The sequence below is a fragment of the Prunus dulcis genome, chromosome 1, assembly GCF_902201215.1.
Source record: "Prunus dulcis chromosome 1, ALMONDv2, whole genome shotgun sequence".
In the NCBI taxonomy this organism is placed as follows: domain Eukaryota; kingdom Viridiplantae; phylum Streptophyta; class Magnoliopsida; order Rosales; family Rosaceae; genus Prunus; species Prunus dulcis.
Window position 1 is genome coordinate 2483904 of NC_047650.1, and position 20855 is coordinate 2504758.

General features: G+C 37.9%; 3 protein-coding genes across 3 annotated transcripts; all 3 read right to left on the reverse strand.

Moving 5' to 3' along the window:
* Positions 1-739: 739 nt before the first annotated feature.
* LOC117614906 (protein PSK SIMULATOR 1) lies at positions 740-3866 on the reverse strand. Its single transcript, XM_034343835.1, has 2 exons — positions 1509-3866; positions 740-1189 (listed from the first exon to the last, which is right to left on the reverse strand). Exon 1 carries the CDS (start codon positions 3466-3468, stop codon positions 1666-1668), a length of 1803 nt encoding a protein of 600 aa, XP_034199726.1. The 5' UTR covers positions 3469-3866; the 3' UTR covers positions 740-1189; positions 1509-1665.
* A 7957-nt stretch (positions 3867-11823) lies between these two features.
* Positions 11824-12561, reverse strand: LOC117614800 (uncharacterized protein At4g14450, chloroplastic-like). Its single transcript, XM_034343706.1, has one exon. The coding sequence runs from the start codon at positions 12392-12394 to the stop codon at positions 12062-12064; it is 333 nt and encodes a 110-aa protein (XP_034199597.1). The 5' UTR covers positions 12395-12561; the 3' UTR covers positions 11824-12061.
* A 1003-nt stretch (positions 12562-13564) lies between these two features.
* On the reverse strand, positions 13565-20054 carry LOC117620998 (DNA repair protein RAD5B). The gene is made up of 18 exons (XM_034351258.1): positions 18910-20054; positions 18630-18763; positions 18395-18530; positions 18214-18267; positions 17570-17719; positions 17317-17468; positions 17077-17161; positions 16760-16951; positions 16408-16551; positions 16142-16294; positions 15826-15893; positions 15581-15703; positions 15383-15482; positions 15088-15200; positions 14397-15000; positions 14232-14303; positions 14035-14133; positions 13565-13879 (listed from the first exon to the last, which is right to left on the reverse strand). Exons 1-18 carry the CDS (start codon positions 20044-20046, stop codon positions 13757-13759), a joined length of 3639 nt encoding a protein of 1212 aa, XP_034207149.1. The 5' UTR covers positions 20047-20054; the 3' UTR covers positions 13565-13756.
* Between the last annotated feature and the right edge of the window lie 801 nt (positions 20055-20855).

Here is a 20855-nt window from a genome sequence, read left to right on the forward strand (position 1 = left end):
TGTAACTATTTCTATTTCTTTTCTTCTTCTTTTTTCTTCTGGTTATTGACAGCTAATGATTTATCCAAATTTGCAAATGAGAAGCTCATCGCGGTCGCAGGGTCCAAATATGAAACGAGAAGAGAGAAGCAGTGCAGTTGGACGCTGCCCATTTTAGCCCGAAACCATTCCAGAAAGAGAGGTGAAAGACTATTTGCAGAATTTACCATACAGGGTAGATTTTTAATGCATGAAAAACACCTCTGCATTATATGGAATCTGGAATCTCAGGGCATCAAAATAGAAGGATCTTCAGCCCTGATAAATAAACTGCCAGTTTTTAGTGTGTCAATGGAACAGTAAAAATTATTATACTGTTCCTGTTGAATCTTTAGAAATGCAATGACAATGTTCAAAATCTAACATTCAGTTAAAAAGGAAGAGTTGATGACGGCATTTGCTTCAATTCATAGATTCTTTCTCTTTTTCCCCTTGTCATCGTGTGATTTTCCTGTGTCAAAGGCCTACAGATACAAATGACTTGGCTGGGAGTGAGAACATCCAGACAAATCAAATAGTCTCCCATATCATATCCCTCTAGATACAAGACAGCTACAATAAAATGCTACGGCAAAACAATGAATAATCCCTAATCCCGGTACATAACATGATTTTTAATCCTTTGCTTGAAAACAACAGATACCAAAACAGATTAACTCCATGTAAATGTGAGCTGTAAAACTATAAAACCAGACCACCATGAAAGATGTAAGAGGAGCCAGATTAGTTTAAATTCCAAGTGAGCCATGCATCAGACAACATGAAATGACTTCCTCCTTATAGGACATCTAAGACGACAACATAGACACAGTCCCTCAAACAATTTAACCGGCAGCTTATTGAGTTATTACAGCTTGCACCCTCATAGTAACAATAAAATCATTAGCTAGTGTGCAAAAGATACTTGAACCTTAGGAGTGCTTCAAACCCAATGACACCTTCACGCTTTCTTTGGAATGCAACTAGGCACCTTCAGCAATCTCCGGTTTTCCATAAGGACATGCCACACTGCTTTGCAGAAGCACCGTTTCGGATTTGATAGGAAATTTCCTTTCTCCCTAATGCGGCTCCCACTTTCAGCTCACAATTGTTCTCAACCATTTAACACTTTTAGTTCATCTCTTTCGTAGTTTGGCACTTAGCACATGATCTAGCATAACCAAATGAGAATAGGATAAATATATCTAAGAATATCTTTGTTAGTATGTGTGTATTTGTGGACAACAACATCAGATTAGAGGTCATGAATTAATCAGAAACTAACAGTCGTGACCAGAGTGAACCATTACTGATTAAGAGATTAACATTAGCCAGAATAACATTATGAATTGCAAAAAGATGAACAGACTTCACTAAGAAAAAACTACGAACTTTACAAGAACACATGTACAATTCTACACGAAAGAAGGATACCCTTTTTTTAATAAATAATTAGAATTATGTACTTCAGAAGTCAAAGCTTCCCATACCTTGCAACAAAATACATTAATGAAGATCAAAGCCTTCAGTGTGAAAAGTTGAGATATTCACATCCTGTTGAACTATCATCTATGTTTTCACCCAAGTAATAGGAATCAAGAAGAATTCCCTATCACCATCTTCACGATTTCAAATCCAATAATGTAGTCAATCAACAAAAGAAGCTCCGCATTGCAATTGCCAATCCATGCAGTCTTCAAAATCAAAACTACTTGCACAATCCAATAATGCATTTTGCTGATGCTCATAACGGCATATATAATTCAACCCAACAAGAACCTGACAAATGGCTGCCTCTGTCTTTTCTCGATCAGCAAAATACAATGTCTGCAGCAGAAGAACATTTGTTCTCGTAACAATCTGCTGTTGCTCGAAATTACGCTCGCTCTGCCATCTGATCATGTTATGTGCCAGCGGGGCAAGCCATCTCAAAATCCCATCAAGAGTCTCCTTCCAATCATGCGCAAGAGGTGCATCATATATTGAGAAATTCTTAGCATAGGACTTGAGATTAGTCCTCAGGGACATCCTTAAACTGGTTGGCAACATATGATACAAATCGTCCCTAGCTTCCTCACCAACTAGATAAGGATAGCGAAGCAACTTCTCGACAACAATTATAACATTAGCATAATGCAAAGCTAGAGCAGAGCCTCCCACGGTAGAAGGAGGAGCATATACCATTAACTTACTCTTGGGACCAAACCTGGCACCATTCATCCCACCACTCTTTGATTGAACACCCATTTGGGTTCGACTGAAACAACCTGAATGGTTCGAACAGTCTCTCCTCAAACCACCATTTGCAACACTGCTACCTGAAATTTGGCTACTCCTTTCCTCAAAATTACCAGCACCAACATAATCATCATCATCATCATCATTAACAGAACTGCTTACTCTAAGGCAGTCCATGAAAATCCTCCCCGGGCTAGTTCCACACGGAAAATTAAAATCCTCTGCTCGATACAATCCCAATTCACCTCTCCTTGAATCAAATTGAGGCGGCTTAAAAGCTGACCCCTTTTTCACCACCATAGCTTTCTCAACTGGACCCGAGTGCAACCCCTTTTTCCTACTAAGAACTCTCTTCAGTGGCTCAGAAGCCACCTGAGAAACCCTTCTCGCGTCAACCGGACCAGACATAGGAGGTGGTGAAGCTCCGCCAATTAGGCCAACATGGTTCTTGCCCAAAACAGAGTCACCAAAAACAGCACGAATAGTAGCATAAACGGTACAAACTGTCCTGGCCAGCAACTCCACAACCTTATCATAGGTTTGGTTCCAAAGAGAAACATCCTTGAGGTGTCTCACGTCTTGCTTCTGCCAAATCAGCTTCTGCTCAAAAGCCCTTTTGCTCTCCTCGTGTTGATTGTGCTGAAACTTCTTGGTGGCCTGTTCCAACTCATTCAAAACCTCAATTTCACTGTACAAATTTGAAGTGGCGTTCACATACCTCTCCATCCTCCTAACCATACCCTCCATGTCCTTCACCAAAAACCCCAACTCCTTCACATCAATAACCCCATTAACAAGGTCAGCATAGACATGCTCAAAACCCTGCAAAGCAGGCTCAACACACCTTTTTCCAAGCCTGGACACAACCGCTGCGACCCGGTTAAGGTCTTCGAGCTTCTCGGCCATTGCAAGCTCGAGAAGATAGGCCTCGTCGGACGAGACCAAGTTCAGTACTCCTTCAGACTTCAAGATCTCGTTTTTTAGTTTTGAGATCTCGGAGTCTGTGAGGGACTTGTGGAGGTACACAGTCTTGGACATAACATTAGCTACTTCAAAAGAGAGAATGCCTATAGTCTGCTTCTGGGTTTTGGCGTTGTTGCTGGTGGGTAGGTTTTTGGAGCTTGATTTCTTTGAAGGTTGAAGAAGAAGAGCATGCTTGAGATTGGAGCTTACCTGGTTGCCCATCTTCAAAATCCAAGGCTCTGCAACCATTGCTGCAAAGATCTGAAGCTCACGGCAACTGGGTCGGATTAAAACCCTTGCACAAACTCAACCTCAAGTGCAAATATGAGATACCCTTTTGAGCGTGCGGGCTATGGTATTGATTGGCAGCTGAGATTTTGCCCAAGAAAGTTGAAACAGGGGAAGCAGTGAGGAATTTGAGTGTTTTGGCACTTGGGTACTTGAGAACTCCCAGCGTGGGGAGGGAGTGAGAATGCGTAATTGATTGGAGGGAAAAAGATGGTACCTTTCTCTTTGTGTGTATGTGGGTGAGTGGGGAATAAATCACTGATGGTGTGTTCTGAAGCAGCGTTTATGAGGCGCTCTCATTTTTCTGCTTGTAAATTGCAATTGATTGGTATTTAAAGTAGTTGAAAATTTTCAAAACATTTGAAAGTGGTTCTGACTCTGACTTTCTGTTGTTTTTTGGTTTTTGAATTTGTTTGTTTCTTTTGTTTTTGTGGAATTTTTTAATCAATATTCTCTCTCTCTCTCTCTCTCTCTCTCTCTCTCTCTCTCTCCTTTCTGATGAATGATGGGTCAGGTAGGTACTCAAATTACTAGAGTGTTAAATAAGGGTCTCTTCTTCTTTTGAAATTTATCAGATTTTTGGTTTCTCATTGAATACCAACGAAACAAAATGTGAAATTTAAGTGCAGAAATTTATTCAATAAAATGTATCCAAGTCAAACATGGAGCTTTGCTTTTTCTGGGTTTCATATTGAATGATTAAGGAACAACAAATACAATAATAGGTAAGTGGTTTTGACTTGAGATATCTTTTGGGTCAACTAGAAAAAGAAGCAACCAAACCACAATCACCCCTAGGGTCTCTCTGACTTCACATCCAAGTGTTCATACTCTACGCAGACAAACAGAATTGACCCAAGCACTAGGAACTGCCCTAACAATATGGTCACAACTAGACCTATCTATAAGAATAGGCACATACGTTTTCAGTTAGGTGTTTGTATATCTTTCTGAAAATAGTAAAATGGTAGGCAAACTGCTTTGCTATTTGTATGTGCATCTTCTAAATTCCAATGGGGTCAACTGTTTAAGTTTCCTAACATTCTGACCGTGCATATATGTTGGATTTGGACCCCTTATTATGTAGAAAAACTTGTGTGAAACGAGAGTAGCATTGTTTTGCTATTCCCAACTAATCACATTATGTCAAATAAAAAAATTATCACACGTAACATATCTTCATTTACCAGAAATAACAAAACAATTGTATCCTCCTTCTAGCCAGATGTTTCTCCCTTGTCATGGGAAAATAGGTTAAAAAGTAAGGGGGGGTGGTGGTGGGTCCAATACTTTGGTGATGATTTATAAACGTATCTGCTTTTAGCTTGCAAGTTTGTTGCTTTTTAGCTTTGCAAGTTTTGCTGCTAGCTAGAATTAATTGATTTAGGTGTCACCTGCTCCTCTAATTCTGTTTTTGATCAGATTGACACTTGAGCTTGGCCTCTCTACAAAGTACAGCCATGGCCCGTGGATGAGTTGGAACTTCTCCATCTAACAACTCACAATTTTCCCTTTCTTTTTCTCAATCCTTGTTTCATTTCCTTTCATTTTGTCTTTTTGCCTTTTTATTTTCCCAATATAAAAGCAAGTAAAGCGAGTAAGAATTGTTAAAATCTTTGAATAGTTAAAGCTGTTTGCCCTTTCAATCTTAGATTTGTTTGGTGATAATATCGTGGAAAAAGACGTCTAGGGATGAAACTTGACTAAACTGATGAAGGGCATTTGTCAAAAGTTAATCATAGCTAGTGGGAGTTGGTCACTTGTTTTTTTTTATGCAGACAACTTACAAAAGGTTAAGACTTGAGGGCTACTATCACCGCCTCACAAATAATAACAAAAATAAACAATGATCAAGTCATCTTTAGCCTATGCACAAATTCTTGAGTTTCGCTATTAATTCAATACTATTCTATAATTTCTCGATCTGTAATCATTGTGACAAATACTTTAAAAAAAAAGATGGAGTTTAACTTGAATTTATACCATTTGAAGATTTGATTAAAAACTTTTTCTCTTTTTTCAATATCATGTTTAAGGTTGATTGATATGATAATATTTAAGCTCTTACAATAAAATCATGTGGGAAGGTAATCTCCATTTTGCAAATGCCTTCATATGGAGATCACATGAATGTCAGAAGAATTAAACAGCTAGCAGCTAGCTGCATAGAAAACTCCATGTTCCTACTGTACTTAATTAAAATTAGCTATCAAACATGTGGCTAAAACGTGATTTAATGTGGTGCCCATTTGCTAGGTGGCCTCTGTCTGCAGCTCTTTTAGTGCAATGGAACATGCCTTTTTCCACTTTCTCTAAGCTTCTAGACCTTCTCCAATGGCTTCAAATTGAGGAGAAGAAGTTGCCGTTCTGTTTGGTTTGAGGAAAAAAATTGATGAGAAATGAGAGATTCTCATGATGATATACAAGTTTTTATCGAAATTGAGACCACATTGATGTTAGACTGTTAGCAAATTCTCAAAGTTGTTCTAGAATGGAATTTTTTTTTTTTTCTTTTTGTTCTTTATCAAAGTGATCATACAATGGAAATGAGTACTTGGTTATGAGACTAGAAAGTGCCCATCAATTAAAGGGCACAAAAGACATACAGTTAGAAGATCAGAGGACCAACTTGGCACACCTTTCCTTTTGCGTGTGTGTTTCTTTAGCAGCTTTGCCTATCATTTTAGACATGCGTATTTTGCCTTTATCAGTCCAAATCAAATTAGCAAAAGAAATGCTCTTTTTAATCGGCCAGTCAAATATTTCCTCCTATGCAGAGTGATCAATTTGATTTGAATGAGTCACACAAAAAACCAATTTGCAAATTTGCTCTTCCAATTTGACACGGCAAATATGAGCAATACATTTAGCTAGCTTCAAACACTTGGCTGTACCATGTGCCTGTGGCAATCAATCAAGGTGCGGTTTGCCTAAAAGAAACGTCGAACAAAAAGAAAGAAGAAAAAAAAAGATGATCACAGCTTTCGCGCTATTTGCATGTAAGTTTGTGTTTGGAGTGGCTTTGTTGATGGGAATCCTTATAGGAGCAGGCCGTTCTACTTTTGCCCCCACAAATTACGTCTTCGGCTCACTTTTTTGGGTTCTTTTTTTGTTTTTTTAGCATTTTTTTAATTGAAATGAGCGATAGCATATTAAACTCACACACAATATACGGATGCTAGGACTCGAACCCAGAACCTTGCATGAGGAAGTAAATACTTCAAACCACTACACTAATGGATCCTCTGCTTGGGTTCTTCTTTTAAATGCCTAGGTTTTACATATTATAAACATTATAAAATGTCACTTTCATGGAGGAGGTGGTGTTTAATTAGTGACACTTATTTTTATTTTAAATTTTTTTTGGGGTTCTTTAGGCTTTTTGACAATTGACTCCATTGGTTTGATTATTGAAATCATTGATCTGTAAACAACTCCATAATAATAATAATAATCAATCAATCAAGCTCTAATCTTTGAGCATTTTAATGCTTGTCTTGTTTCACAAGCCTATCTCTTACTTGTCTCATCTCCTTTTTTTCATTTTTTTTAACTTTCTCAAGGTCTAAGTTATTGAAAAGAAGAAAAAGAAGGTGATCGTGGCATAACTTCATTTGATGGTCTTGCCTCTAAATTTAATCCAACTCAAATTTGGTCATACTCTCTAAACGATACGATAAAAAGTTGGTGAAAAATCAGCAATGCAAAAGAGAGAATCCTGACTTTGGGTTAAAGTATTCTTTGGCATGTTAACGACTTCAAATCAATTGTTGAATATTGCATCACTAGATGCATTTGAATTTTTGGAGGTTACACTCTATACTATAGTGAGAGACATTTATTTTCTCGTTGCGTTCATAAAGTAAGTAAAATTCAAGCATATTCATCGTGAAACTAATTTTGATTATGAATGGATGACAAATTTAAGAAATTTGGTTAATTCACATTGGGGTAAAGTTTTCTTTAGTCTCAAATTTCATCATTTTGACATAATGGGTGTTTTGGATTTGACATTTTTTGTTCAAAAACTTAGTGTCCGTTTGACATTACTTATTTGAGGTGATAAGTGATTTTTTTTAAAATTTAGGAAGCCCAGCCCGTTTGGTAAACTATGATAAAATCACTTATTGTTAAAAATTGTTGTGAGAGAAAGCTATAAGGGAAAGCAGCTAATGAGGTGCTTTCATTTTCTGATTATGAAGAAATTAGTTTCGAAGAGGCGCTGTGTTTAATGATTATGCGGGAATCATTTTCTGATTATGCGGAAATAAGTACCAACAACACTTTTAACAAAAAGTTTACCAAATGTCAAAATGATTTCTGTCACAGCAAATCTAAAAATGATTATTTTCACAGCACAGCAATGCCAAACTGGCCCTTAGAATAAAAATAAAGGGGGAAGTGTCATCCAATAGCCTTGTGATATGGGAAATTTTGGGTTAGCCATGGGCCAAATATGCGAGTTTGGGTCGGCCCAACATTATAGGCGACTCAACTGGTCAACTGATCCTGCAGGCCCAAGAAATATACCCAAAAAATGGAAACTTTTATAAGAGGGCCTTGTGTAGATAGCTAAGATAAGTTATTATGATCCACTGAAAATGATAATATTCACAAGGAAAAAGACCCTTGCAGGACCTCGACTAACTGACAATTCAGTGACATATTAAACAGCAGCCAAATAAGTTTTTGTTGTCTCCCTCCGATTGTGACATTGATCTTATTGATATTCTTCCACAAAACCACTCTGGCATCTCGTTGGTTTTTTCCAGTTTCATCTCATAATTAGTATTATTAGGCACTTTATAAATTGGGTAATGCCACGCTTATAACATTTTATATCATATTGTGTACCACTTCTCTAATAGAGGTAGAACCTACCAATACAATGGAATTTACCTATATTAGAGATGTGATACACAATGTGGTATAAAAACATGATAAACCTAGCATTTTCCTTATAAATTATATAAATTTAAGCTCCAACTATGACATGAAGTTTATTTTGATTTTAACTTAATTGTACATATACAAAATTAAAATTTACTTGGAAACTTGAATAGTGGAAAGGAAAAGTGGGTTTTCTGGTTTACAATGTAACTTTTGCATGGTTTCTAAGGTCCAAACGACTGTACAGTCCTGGATTTCCTTCTAGATTTGCCAAACAGTCAGAGATCATATAGCATATAGTGCTGTCTATTTGCAACTTCAACAATATTGGCATTTTTTTTTTGTTTAAAAGGTGTGCTGTGTATAAGTGTGAGTATGACATTTTCAATACCCAAAGTAGGACAAAGGGATCTTTCTCTTCTCACTTTCCAAGAGGCTGAACTCCCAAAGTGAAAAAGTATGAAAGGTAATAGAGGCTCTTAACATTGAAAAGGTCATCTACTTTGGAAAATGTTGGACTATATTCCTCTTTTTCTCTCTCACTTTTACGGGTAACTACAAAAGAAATTTGGACAAAGATTCTCTCGTCACGTAATAGATTGAGGGGTGTATGCCGTTTATTGTTCAATTAAAACATAACATGTATTATAAGTTTTAATTTATAATTCAGATTACAAACGTTATGTGCCACTCAATCTGTCGAATAACAAGTAAGTCCCCACACAAGTTCTTCTCCATAACAACATGCACTTAAATTAAGATTTATAGTGTTTTACTATTGAAAAAGAGATTTCTTGTAACATCATGAGTTATTCTTATAAATAAACAAACAAACAAAAATAATGAGTTGGAGATAAAGGCCCAACTGTTCTTCATTGGGCTAAAGGGTCGAGTGTAGGCATAAATCCACAGGCTGGTCCATCACATCCAGACTGAGTTACAATTTATAAATAAAAGAAAATAATATTACTTATTTTATAAAAACACTAGTCTTTCTGCACACTTTTTATTTTAAAATTAAAAAAGATAATGAGTAGTTGTGTTTCATAAAAAGAAGATTCATTATCTTATTTTTCTTTTTTAATATAAAACAGTGTGAATTTATCATATTATCTTCATTTCATTAATAATTTCAATTCTTAATGTTTGTATTAATCAAAAATATTTTTTAGTATTTTACTATTTTTTGTCTTTTTTTTTTCTTTTTTTTTTTTTTTATGATAAGCGATAGAATATTGTTGATGTAAAAAAGGTAATACAAGAAGTTTGAACCCGTATCAAGGGCAAAAGAAATTCCTTGGTCACGAATTACAATCTTCGTACAATATATCAGAAATAAAATCAGGAGGCTCCTCGAACCAGTATAAAGAACCCCCAATATGCAAGGCAAAACGAGCTAAACGATGAGCCACACCATTAGCAGTACGACGAATATGGGTAAAACCTTCCCCAGTGATCTGTGTCAGCAAGCTCTTGGTATCCTCCACCACAGGTCCTAGGACGGACCTATCTATGGAGTGATTTCGAAGTGCTGTAACGATCTGGAGAGTATCACTTTCAAAGACAACATTTTGATAACCCCTTTCTATCGCCAATATTTTACCTGTTCTTGCAGCCAAGGCCTCTACTTGTGGCGCAGAGAAAACTTTAGTCAATTTAGTTGCACAACCCGCCACAAATTTGCCCATGGAGTGTCTCACAACCACACCAACGCCACCCTCCGTGGTCCCTGGCTTCCAAGCACCATCCACATTTATTTTAAGACTGTTCTCATGTGGTGGTTGCCACATTTGTTTTATTTGACCTTGCCTACTTTGAGACCCCCAGCAATTATTAACCCGCAAAAAATCCTGTAGCCTCAGAGATGCATGCAAGCTGACTTGTATATGAACCAACTGTTGTTGTTGTTATGAATTGATCTGGTCATCTGATATGAACAGATAAGATAATAATGGAAGACCAAGGCCACCATCACTCACAGTCACACACCTCAGCTCCACTCATTCATTAATTACAAATCCAAATAAAATCAGACAACTAAAGCTTGGAATATTTGACCATTTATCTGTTATTATCTGCTCCAAAGAATCCTTCTCTTCGAATATTTTCTGCCTTTTGACTATGTATTTTTTGAATTTCACACATAGGCCCCTGTTGTTATTAAATTTATAACTGTTGTATAGCTTCTTCATGTGTGACGTGCTTTGGAATATATTTTGGCTGGAAAAGAAGTAAAGAAAAAACATACCTTTTATTTACAAGTCAATGTCATTTTCCATTAAGTTAGACTCGTTGGCGCTAAAGAACACTTTTATTAATAAAAAATAAGGCAAAAATCATTTGACCAAAATTATTGTTCTTACATTCCAATAATCGCATTATTTTGTTTTGTTTTTATGATGAATTATAATGTCACGATGAGTCCAATGTTGTTTGAAGATTCTTCTTTTTCTTTTTTAGTATGAGAATCAATTACATGCATAGACCGATTGACTGCATCCCAAGTGATACGGTTCCTGAATTTGCAACAATTTTTATTATCGTTATGATTTCTCTCTTATTATTTTATCTGTTACTATAAGGCAAAACTTAGTTTGGTCTAAAGTGGTGAACCAAACAATATAAGAAAACATCAAAATGGATTCAAGTTCAAGCTTGAAGCTATTGCAAAATAACTCAAATTAGTGGAGACTAATTTATGTACCGTAGTAGTACTAATTCAAAACAAATAAGACTTCTTCTTATTTGTTATATTGGATGGAATTTGTATGACTATAATGATTGGTCAACTTGATTACTAAACACATCACTCGTGACTCGTGAACTCAAAAAGATTCCTTTTTTGTTACACTAGAAGGGATGTAGATGATTGTAAAGGTTGATCAACTTGGTTATTAAACACATATAGCTCGTGAATGTAAAACATTCTAGGAATTACTTGATACGAGTGTTTTGCGTGTAATTGCACATGTTCAAAATTAGGGTTTAGGAAATTCGAGTTTAGGAGTAACGGATAATTACCATATGCAACTGTTAACGATCGTGTTGGTCCCGTTGATTACAAGATGCCTTACGAGATACCATTCAAAAACGTCGCCTAACCCTTTTGCTTTTTTTAAAATGAACAAAAAGACATGAAAAAGATGTCACAAAATTTGTTTCGTTTGTGTTATTTAAATATATAATGAGCAAGCATGGACAACTTTTAGTATATGTAGCTCTAATTATATACTAATTTGCTTTATGCTTCCGGTGGAGACTGAGCAACTGGTGCTCGAAAAAGGAACCCTTTGACTACATCATGACCGTTGGATCCAATCATTAAACAAATCATTTTTCCACCATGAAAATAGCATCTCATTTTCCCAACCAATCTTCATCCAATTCCAAAACCCCAACTTGACAGAAGAAGAACTGCACATTTCATTCATCAACCAAAAATCAAAATAAAATTGAATTCTGTGGAACTGTAAATTGGAATTAGCAATTTTACAATTGGCAAAATCACGTGCATGTTTGATCACAAATTAACTCGATGAGCACACATACACCGTTAGATGAAATCTACAGAGACTATTTTACAAATTAAATTATATAAAAAAAAGACTCAAAATTTCTTCAGGATTTTCCTAAACCCAAACGGGATCGAATCTGCTGCTCGCGGCTACACCGGAACAAAAGCCGAGACAAACGGAGCCGGCTCGTAGCAGAAGGGCGCTGCCGGATGCTGCCACTTCTTGAATACCATCGCCTGCGCCGATTTCTCGGCCTCCGCCCCCTGATGATGACGTGGCATCTCCTTCTGCTGGTGCTGGTCTCGGGATTTGGTGGTGTCTATAGGGCAATCGGGGGAGACGAGAGGAGAGAGGAGGGGGATCGCGATGTTCCAATCAGGGACGCGATTTATTTGTAAGGAAGAAGGGGGCGGGGCGCGCCGCTGGAGGCGGCTGGGCTGGCGGCGGTTGCTGGAGGAGCTTGGTCTGGGTGCGTCTGCCATTGATTTTGAGGTGATGAGATCTCAGAGAGAGAGAGAGAGAGAGAGAGAGAGAGTGAGGGATTTGGTTTTGTGTCTGGCAACAGATGATAAATAGAAGAATAGGAAGGAGTGGAGGGGTGTGTGTAATATATATGCGGAGAGAGCGAGGAGAGAGAGGGTTTTGTTTTGGGGGCTTGAGGAAAGAGAAAGGACGAAAGGGTCAAAAAATTGAAAGGGTGGGGGCTTGCTGAGCTTGAGGGCGTATGGTTGGCACACGGCTTTGGCTCAATTTTACACCCCGTCTATGGCGGTATCGCAAAGTCAAATAAATAGTATACTAGTGAGTCTCAAACACTCAATACTAGTGTTACATGACTTACATCTCCTAAATTCTTCGCTTGACTGCACAATCTCAAATTCATAATTTTATTTCTAGGCCTAACCATGATTTAATTGCGGCATGTCTACACAACTCAATTGAAAGAAAAACCAAGGGTTTTGCCAATGTGCTAATTACAAGAGAATAAAGGAAAAAAAGTTGAAAGAGGGAATTCACACCACACCCCTAGTTTAAACACGTTATTAGTGAATTAGCAGTCAAGTAATTGAAAATATTACAAGAATCTCAATGCTTTAAAGTTAAATGTGAATTGTGAAATTTCTCTCAAACTTTCACCAACGAAAAAATGTCATCAACTTTTAACAATGGAAAGGAAAGTGTAAAGTAATCTCTCTCTCTCTCTCTCTCTCCAGGACCGGCCAACAACCTCCCCAACCGAAAGTTAACGGTGACTGAGAGGGCATCATATATTATAACTCATACGAAAATGCGTACGTTACAAATTATAATTTTTTAAACCGGGCCCACCACCGACCATTTTGAGTAGGAACCACTAGTAACACGTCATCGAAAAAGACGACGTTCAAACCCACATCTCCACGTATCACTCATCTCAATCCAACGGCTGAGATGCCAATTACGTGGTCAGTTCTAAGCCTTGATTAGCCCACAGGATGTATGGACCAGTGTTTTGCATGTGCAAGGCTGTAAAACGACAGAAAGATGCTGCCAAACCAGTCAAAACCAAGTATCTGTTGGTGAGGGATATATACGTCATTTATAGAATATTCGCATAACTTGCCATCTTTCTTTCCAAAACCCTATTTTCTTTTGTTTATCGGACAAGAAAATAAGTTAATTAACTTGTTGATTGGTCAAGTTTCTACACAAACACAATCAACTTCCCAAAAAAGTAGATAAAGAGAGCCCTGGATTTACAAAAACTAGGGGCTCTTCTCTTTTTAGACTAACTACACAGAAAAGCAACCCCAAATGCAACTCTCTCTCCTCTCCTAAATACCATATACATATAATGAATGCCTCTATGTGAAAAGCATTTTGAGCTCCTCAATTCTGGCAGATCTTACTTCCTCATCAGTGAGAGCTCCAGCAATCATTTTTTGCTTCCTGGCCTGAACTTGTTGCATGCGTTCCTCCACTGAGTCCTGCAAACCAATCAGTATTTTTTTTTTCAGCTTCTCAATCATTCACATTTCATAATCAATCACCAAAGTAGAGAATTCAGAATGAAAAACATAAGACGTGCGGGGATGAGATTAGCCAAGTTCCTTAACAAGCTCAAATGCCGTGGATGGGTTACCTTGACAATAAATCTTCTAACAACAACAGTTCGCTTTTGTCCAATGCGATGAATTCTCATTATTGCTTGCTCCTCAACCGCTGGATTCCACCATGGATCCTAAAAGAGGGTATAGACAACATTTTTAATATCAGCGGGGAGGAAAGGATTAATTTTACCCAATACATGCAAATGATAGATACAAAGATAGAAAGTACCATTATAAAGACATTAGATGCTGCAGTTAAATTTAGACCAACACCACCAGTTTTCAAAGACGTCAACAACACCTGAAACATAATGCATGCAGAATATTAACCAACAAAATGATTACTGCCAAATATTAACATCAAAGAGAAAAATATGTGCTTGTTTCTGCTAACCATCTTCTGCCTGGTCTCATTGAACTCGTTCAATACCCTTTCTCTCTGTGTCTGGGACAGCTTTCCATCAAACCTCAGAAACCCAATTCCTCTTTTCTTCATAGGGGTCTCCAAGAGATCCAAAAATGCAGTCCACTGACTGAAAACAATGCTCTTTGCACCAGAATCTGACCGAAGGATATGTTCCAAGCAATCCAAGAGCTTTAAAACCTTTGAAGATTCCGTCCAATTTCCCTCAGTATTAGCCTGGAAACGGCTTTCTGATGGGCAGGCTATAAGGTCAGTGTATTTGAGCCATTGCCGACATATTGGACATCGACCAGTAGCTGGTGTCTGCCAGCTTGAGAGAAGACACTCCCTGCACATCTTATGCGCGCATGGTGTAAGTACAGGATCATCTGCAAGCTCCAAGCATATGGGACACTCTTTGTTTTCACCCCGACGTATACTCTCAACAACCTCTTCAACATAGGCTTGGGTGGGGACAATCTGCTTTGAAGTGGAAGCATCACGATTAGCCTCAAGGAATCTTCTAGCAAGCTCGTCCAAGTCTGCAAACTTTTGGGGATCACTCCCACTTTTTATCTTTTGTGAATCAGCGCTACTGTATATATCCAAAACAAAAATTCTTAGAAGCAAATCAATATAACGAACAAGGAAAAAACATTGGTAGTAGTTAACCCATTTCCACCTCATCACAAGATATGGGTGGTTGCAACACTGCCTCAATCGGAGTAGTAGCTCAAGGATATTTGCATAGTTGTGAAGAACCTTGCCTTGTGCCACAAACTGATCAAACTGGACCTGTACATTTTGCATAAAAAATGGTTAGATCCATGTATGATAGAGACTCAATATTAATAGACTATGAATAAAAACTAAGCATGAGGAAAGTACTAAGAGATAACCAAACTGTGAACAAAAAGGTAAGCACGTTTGCAAGTACAGTTTCAGCCGGGTCCACAATTAGTGACCGGAAAACTTACTTTTGATCTCCTAAAAAGGGCATCATAAAAGTAGCGTTCAGCTTCTGACTGTTCACACTCAATGGTTTGAATGTCAGTTGGAGGGAGAACAAGTATGGGCCTGAATCAGAAGCATCAAATGTTAAAATTCTTCAAAGAGTTTAAAGGCAGGAGAGAGAGAGAGAGAGCAGTTCAAAGGAACTCAAGAAGCATAATTACCTTCCTTTTTTATCCTTTGTCTCCTTTGTTCTTCTTAACATTAATGACCTCAAAATAGCCTTTATCAATCTCAGTCCTCTAGGGTCACCACTCTCATAAGGTCGTTGAATTAATTTACTCCACCTAGTTATAGATAAAACAATATTAGTAATGCCATAAGCTAACATTCCCACTAATTCCCCGATTGAAGTAACAGTTGTAATAGCTCCAATAGAATAGCAAACAATTGCAACATGTTGTCGTACCATGCCCAGTTGCACCATGGTTCAACATGCAAGAAGCATAAGAGGCTGTAGAGGTCTTCCAAATTATTCTGCAGCAATTGATGACCACTGGATTTCATAAATAGCGTTACAAGTTACAAGCAATGAATAACCTCTCCTAAACTCAATGAGAAACAACTGATTAAAGTTTTGTAAAAATGCACTAGACTAAAAGAAAAGGCAAGTACTGTTGAAAGAGCACAGTGTAATATATGCTTCACTTATGATTTGTCCCTGCCATTGCAATTTCTAGCATGCATATTTGCATATTTATCAAGTATGACAGTAGAAGGTATACCTGAATAGGCGTTCCTGTCAAACACCATCGACAATGGGAGGACAAGGCAAAAGCAGCCTGAGCAACTTGGGTCTTTGAAGATTTAATGCTATGTGCTTCATCAAGCACCACCCTATACCAGTCGATCTGGTGGAAAATGCTGTTCTCCCCATCCTGTATCATAATTAAAGTATCAATTTGATGAAGATGAATGGATTTGGTTTAGTATACATGAACAAATTACAAATACTCAAAGCTGCCTAAAACTGAAGGCAATAGTTTCTTACACTTTTATAAGATGTAGACAAGACACCATATGTTGTCAAGACTACATCTTGTACTGATATCACCTTGGGGTCAGTGGATCTGTATCCACCATAGTGAACAAAAATGGAAATGCTTTCCGACTCTGAATGGGTTTCAAGCTCATCCTGAGAACATTAAAAGAACTGTTGGGATATCTTGCAAAGTAGAGAAATATAGTGGTATATTCAAATTATGATTCAAGGTATGAGCAAATGAATTAGACATGTGAAACTCTGTCCTTTCTGGCACCTTGTATTTCATGCCTCAAAATTAAAATTAAAATACTTTTTTTTTATAATAAGAAACTGTTCAATACAAAAATAGAAGATTTACCTTCCACTGGCTTAACAAAGACATGGGACAGACAACAAGAGTGCCTCCCCTTGGTTTAAATGGGGTGCTTGTATCTGAATCTATCCTCCTCCTCTTTGCAATTTCAATACTATTAGAGCTTCTGCCTGGTCTTGCAAGTATTAGAGCAATTGTCATCACAGTCTTCCCAAGTCCCATTGCATCTGCTAGGATCTGTAAAGAGACTCTTTCAAGTTAGAGATTGTACATGAGAATAACCAAAGCACAGAAAGGAACTGAACAACGTGCTAGAACAAATTAAAGCAAATATGGACTGGAGGGATGATAAACAAACTCACTCCTCCTCTTGCCATCTGTGTTGCAGTTGGAAATTTTGTGGTTGCCTCTCCCGTGAAGATGTTCACATAGACTGAAGAAACCCTCCTGCAGATGGCATGTTTAACTACGTTATAACTTGAGAGCAATTTAAATTGACTATATGGCTGTAGCATTTGCTATGACAGACAATATAAAAAATTATATATAAAAAAAGGTCATGTTTGCCTTTCTTCCATTTCCAATTTGTTTAAATTACATACTCATCACACATATGATAGGCCGCCCAGCAAGGATGAAGAGTTTGTGTTGCCTTCTCAACATCAATTCCCTTCTCTAATTCAGACATCCAGTAGAGAGCTTGTTTCTGGTATGGTTTCAGAACACACGTGAGAGTACTCGGGGGTTCCATCTCCTAAAAGATAGAGAGAGAGAGGTCAGACAAGAGGATATTGATGACATCCAAAACCATATTTACTATGAATTCCAAACAATATAAGGATTCAAAGAGCCTACCTCCAAGTCATAAACATCTGCTGCACCAACAATCTTATTTAGAGATGACTCTGTAATGGCTTGTTCATCTCTGCTTTCTTCTGAAGGCTGTTGGCAACCCTTTCTTCGTTTCACTAAGGGCAACACAGGAGCACCGTCATCTGGGATACGCTGTTTTGAACCATGCATGTCTATGTTATTAAGGGGATATATCCTGGATAATCTATGTGTTTACATCTAGCACACACACTAACAATGAAATATGTATTGAAACACAAAAATATTGGAAATCAAAATATTCAATTGTATTTCTCAAAGCAGTATCATTTGAATTCAAACAGCACCACTGAAAGCGCTCACTGAACCAATGGCATTTGAACCAATTCTAGGATTTGCTTGTACCAAGGGATTGAATTCTTTCAAAGACCTCATTCAGATAATGAATTCGGATAATAATAGTACTCAAAGCACAATGTAATCTTTCACTTGGTACAACTATTTGTTGGTCTCCAAACTCCCAATAGCATTCAGTAATCACCGTACATGAAAAAGATAATGTGCAATAAATGGAGAATTGGCAAACCACCTCAAAGTTAATCAACCAAACTTTCAATATTTAAGCAATTGAGATCAATGCAAATGAAAAAAAAGAATGAAAACCATACTTCAATATTCAAAAGGCGTTTCCGGGAATCAAGTTCTTCTGGGGTGAATTCAGCCTGGATGAAGCCAAAAAAAAAAAAAACATGTGTCAATACAGCACAAACCAACAAAAAGTAGAGTTTCTAGTGGCTCGATTTGCATCATGCAGAATGCTAATATCACAACAGGAGAAATAGAGTGTACCTTCTTATATGGCTGAATTTTCAGCAATTTGAACTGACTGAGGAGAGGATAAATTGAAGAATCAATGTTGGGGGATACATCTAGCCTCCACGACGAGTGGTCACCCTCCGTGAAAATTGAGTGGTGAATATAAAAACTGTAACATTTAACAATCAAACTCAATAAGAACTGACAAAACTACGTAGAATTTGTCCAAGGAAGGCATGTTGTTGAAACAACTGGATAAGACTTATACCTTACATACAATATGACCTCTTGCATCATAGAAAGGACTTTCGGTGCAGCTATACAACGCCCACGAAGTTTAACTTTACCAGAATTTACAAGCGGAATAACACACTTTGCCCATTCCATGGGAAGCCGACCAATCTATACATCAATATAGAACATGTCATTCTTTTATCCAAATAAACAAATGCATTTAACTCAAACATATAACAAGATAACCGAATTTGTTAAAAAGAACTGACAACTTAAGCAAAGACTAAAAATGCAATCTGAGAACACAGATATACCTCTCCAAATTGCTTGGTTGAGAAACGAACAATCCATCTGGTTTTGTGGCTGGAGTTTGCGGAAGGAAAAGAGAAATGAACAATCTCATTATCAAACAATTTCCTGCCTTTGGAAGTAGAAAGTGCAGTGACAAATGTTCTTCCCACCAAAAGCCAATCCTGCTCTGTGGGGAAGTCTCCATCCTCCAAATTTTTAGGCCTCGTCTGTTGAACCGAAGTTACTTGACAATCAGGATCTTCCTTCTTTACCTGGCTATTAGGCTTCGATCCCTTATGCGAATCGGGCAACTGGGTTGAGATACAAGCTCCTGTGCTCGTATTTGTCGGCTTAACCGATATCCCCTGACCTTCAAGGATGTAATTGATGGCTGCATCTGGGTTGTCACCGCATCGAGAGAGTACTAGTTGAATTAAAAGTTCAGATATTTCAGACCCCACAACTGCTCGGATTTTCTTGACATTCTCTTCCTGTTGGGTCAGACCCTCTTGCTGATCAGGAACTTCCTTCTTTTCTGGGCGCTCAGGCTTAGACCCGTGAAGCTTTTCGGCTTCATCTGCCTCCTCAGAGGCCTCCAGCTTAACCAGGGTCGTAATGGGTTCCACTCGTAGGACCAAACCCTCTTGACTATCAGGAACCTGACTCGGTACTAAGCTTAGAGGATTGGCCTCATCTGACTCCACAAAGGGCTCTTGCTTGACCCGAATTGGAACAGGTTTTGCCTGCTGAATCAAACCCTCCTGGCTATCAGGAACCTCAATCTTAACCAAGCTTGGAGGGTTCAACCCAGAAAGAGTTTCAGCCCTATCTGACTTCTCGGAGCTCTCTTGCTTGATATGGGTGGACGTAGGATCCGGCAGTTGAGCCAAAGTTACCAAACCCTCTTGACTATCAGGAACTTCTTCCTTCACTAATCTCTGAGCTTCGGCTTCATCTGCAGCCTTGGAGCCCTCTTGATTGATCGGGGCTGAAATACGAGCCCCAGTGCTCGTATTGGTTCGCTTAACAATCACCGCCGTAGGAATTTCAAAGTTGGAGTTGTTGGCCTCACCGCATTGCGAGATCTCTGGGAGAATATCAAATTTGGGAATTTCAACTGATGAGACTTTCTCTTCCTCTGCGCCGTTTCTGGGGTCCATGTCTTCGATCATAGACACGGAACAGAAGCAGAAGACGAAAAAAGGGGAACTAGGGTTTAGGAAATGGAACGGAGATTGTGGGGAAGAGGAGAACGAGAAAAAAGAGAGGGAAAATGAAGAAGGCTTTCTGCGCCTTTGATTTTATAATGGAACCGGTTTTGGCGCGAAACAAAGTTTTTAGTTTTAACCTTCTCCAAAATTTCGCGGCCTTTATTACCTGATATTTACCCTTTATTGTAAACATTTTGGCGCCAAAGCCCAAAGGGTGAGTGAGTGAGTAAATTGTTGATTTTACCGCGGAAAAACTGCACTTGTTTCCATGAATGAGATACGTTGTCGTTTGGAATGTCACACATGGAATAATTGTGGTTCCAAAGATTTGCTGCCTGGTTGGGGCTGGGTATGGATTGACGGTTGACCTTATAAATACAATATGGTGCACATGATCACAGGAAGCATGTAATCAATTCTCATCACTTTGTTGACATTTGTATTATTATTATTTTTTGTAAGTATAAGCAAATAAATAAATAAAAGGTAAATTCCTACAAAAATAGTGACAATTTTTGACACGACATGACAACATAACTTAAAAAATATACGAAATTAACGAGCTTTATTGACAATTGCTTGACACAAACACACATATAAAACGACCTACTAAATACGACTAATAAATGAGTCGTATTGGTGCCAAGCTTAATGACCCAACTTTGACACAATAAACATGTTTAACTAGTATTATATAAGTTTTTGACCCCAAAAAAAACTAGTATTATATAAGGAAAATTAGTTATTTTTTCCTTTAT

Excerpts from the sequence above, each read along its gene's own strand:
- LOC117614906 (XM_034343835.1), bottom strand. The coding sequence starts at position 3,468 with ATGGTTGCAGAGCCTTGGATTTTGAAGATGGGCAACCAGGTAAGCTCC.
- LOC117614800 (XM_034343706.1), bottom strand. The coding sequence starts at position 12,394 with ATGGCAGACGCACCCAGACCAAGCTCCTCCAGCAACCGCCGCCAGCCC.
- LOC117620998 (XM_034351258.1), bottom strand. The coding sequence starts at position 20,046 with ATGGACCCCAGAAACGGCGCAGAGGAAGAGAAAGTCTCATCAGTTGAA. Across the intron at positions 16,952-17,076 it reads CACAGATGGCAAGAGGAGGA|ATCCTAGCAGATGCAATGGG; the intron begins GTGAGTTTGTTT and ends GTCTCTTTACAG. Across the intron at positions 16,552-16,759 it reads CTTTGTTAAGCCAGTGGAAG|GATGAGCTTGAAACCCATTC; the intron begins GTAAATCTTCTA and ends TAATGTTCTCAG.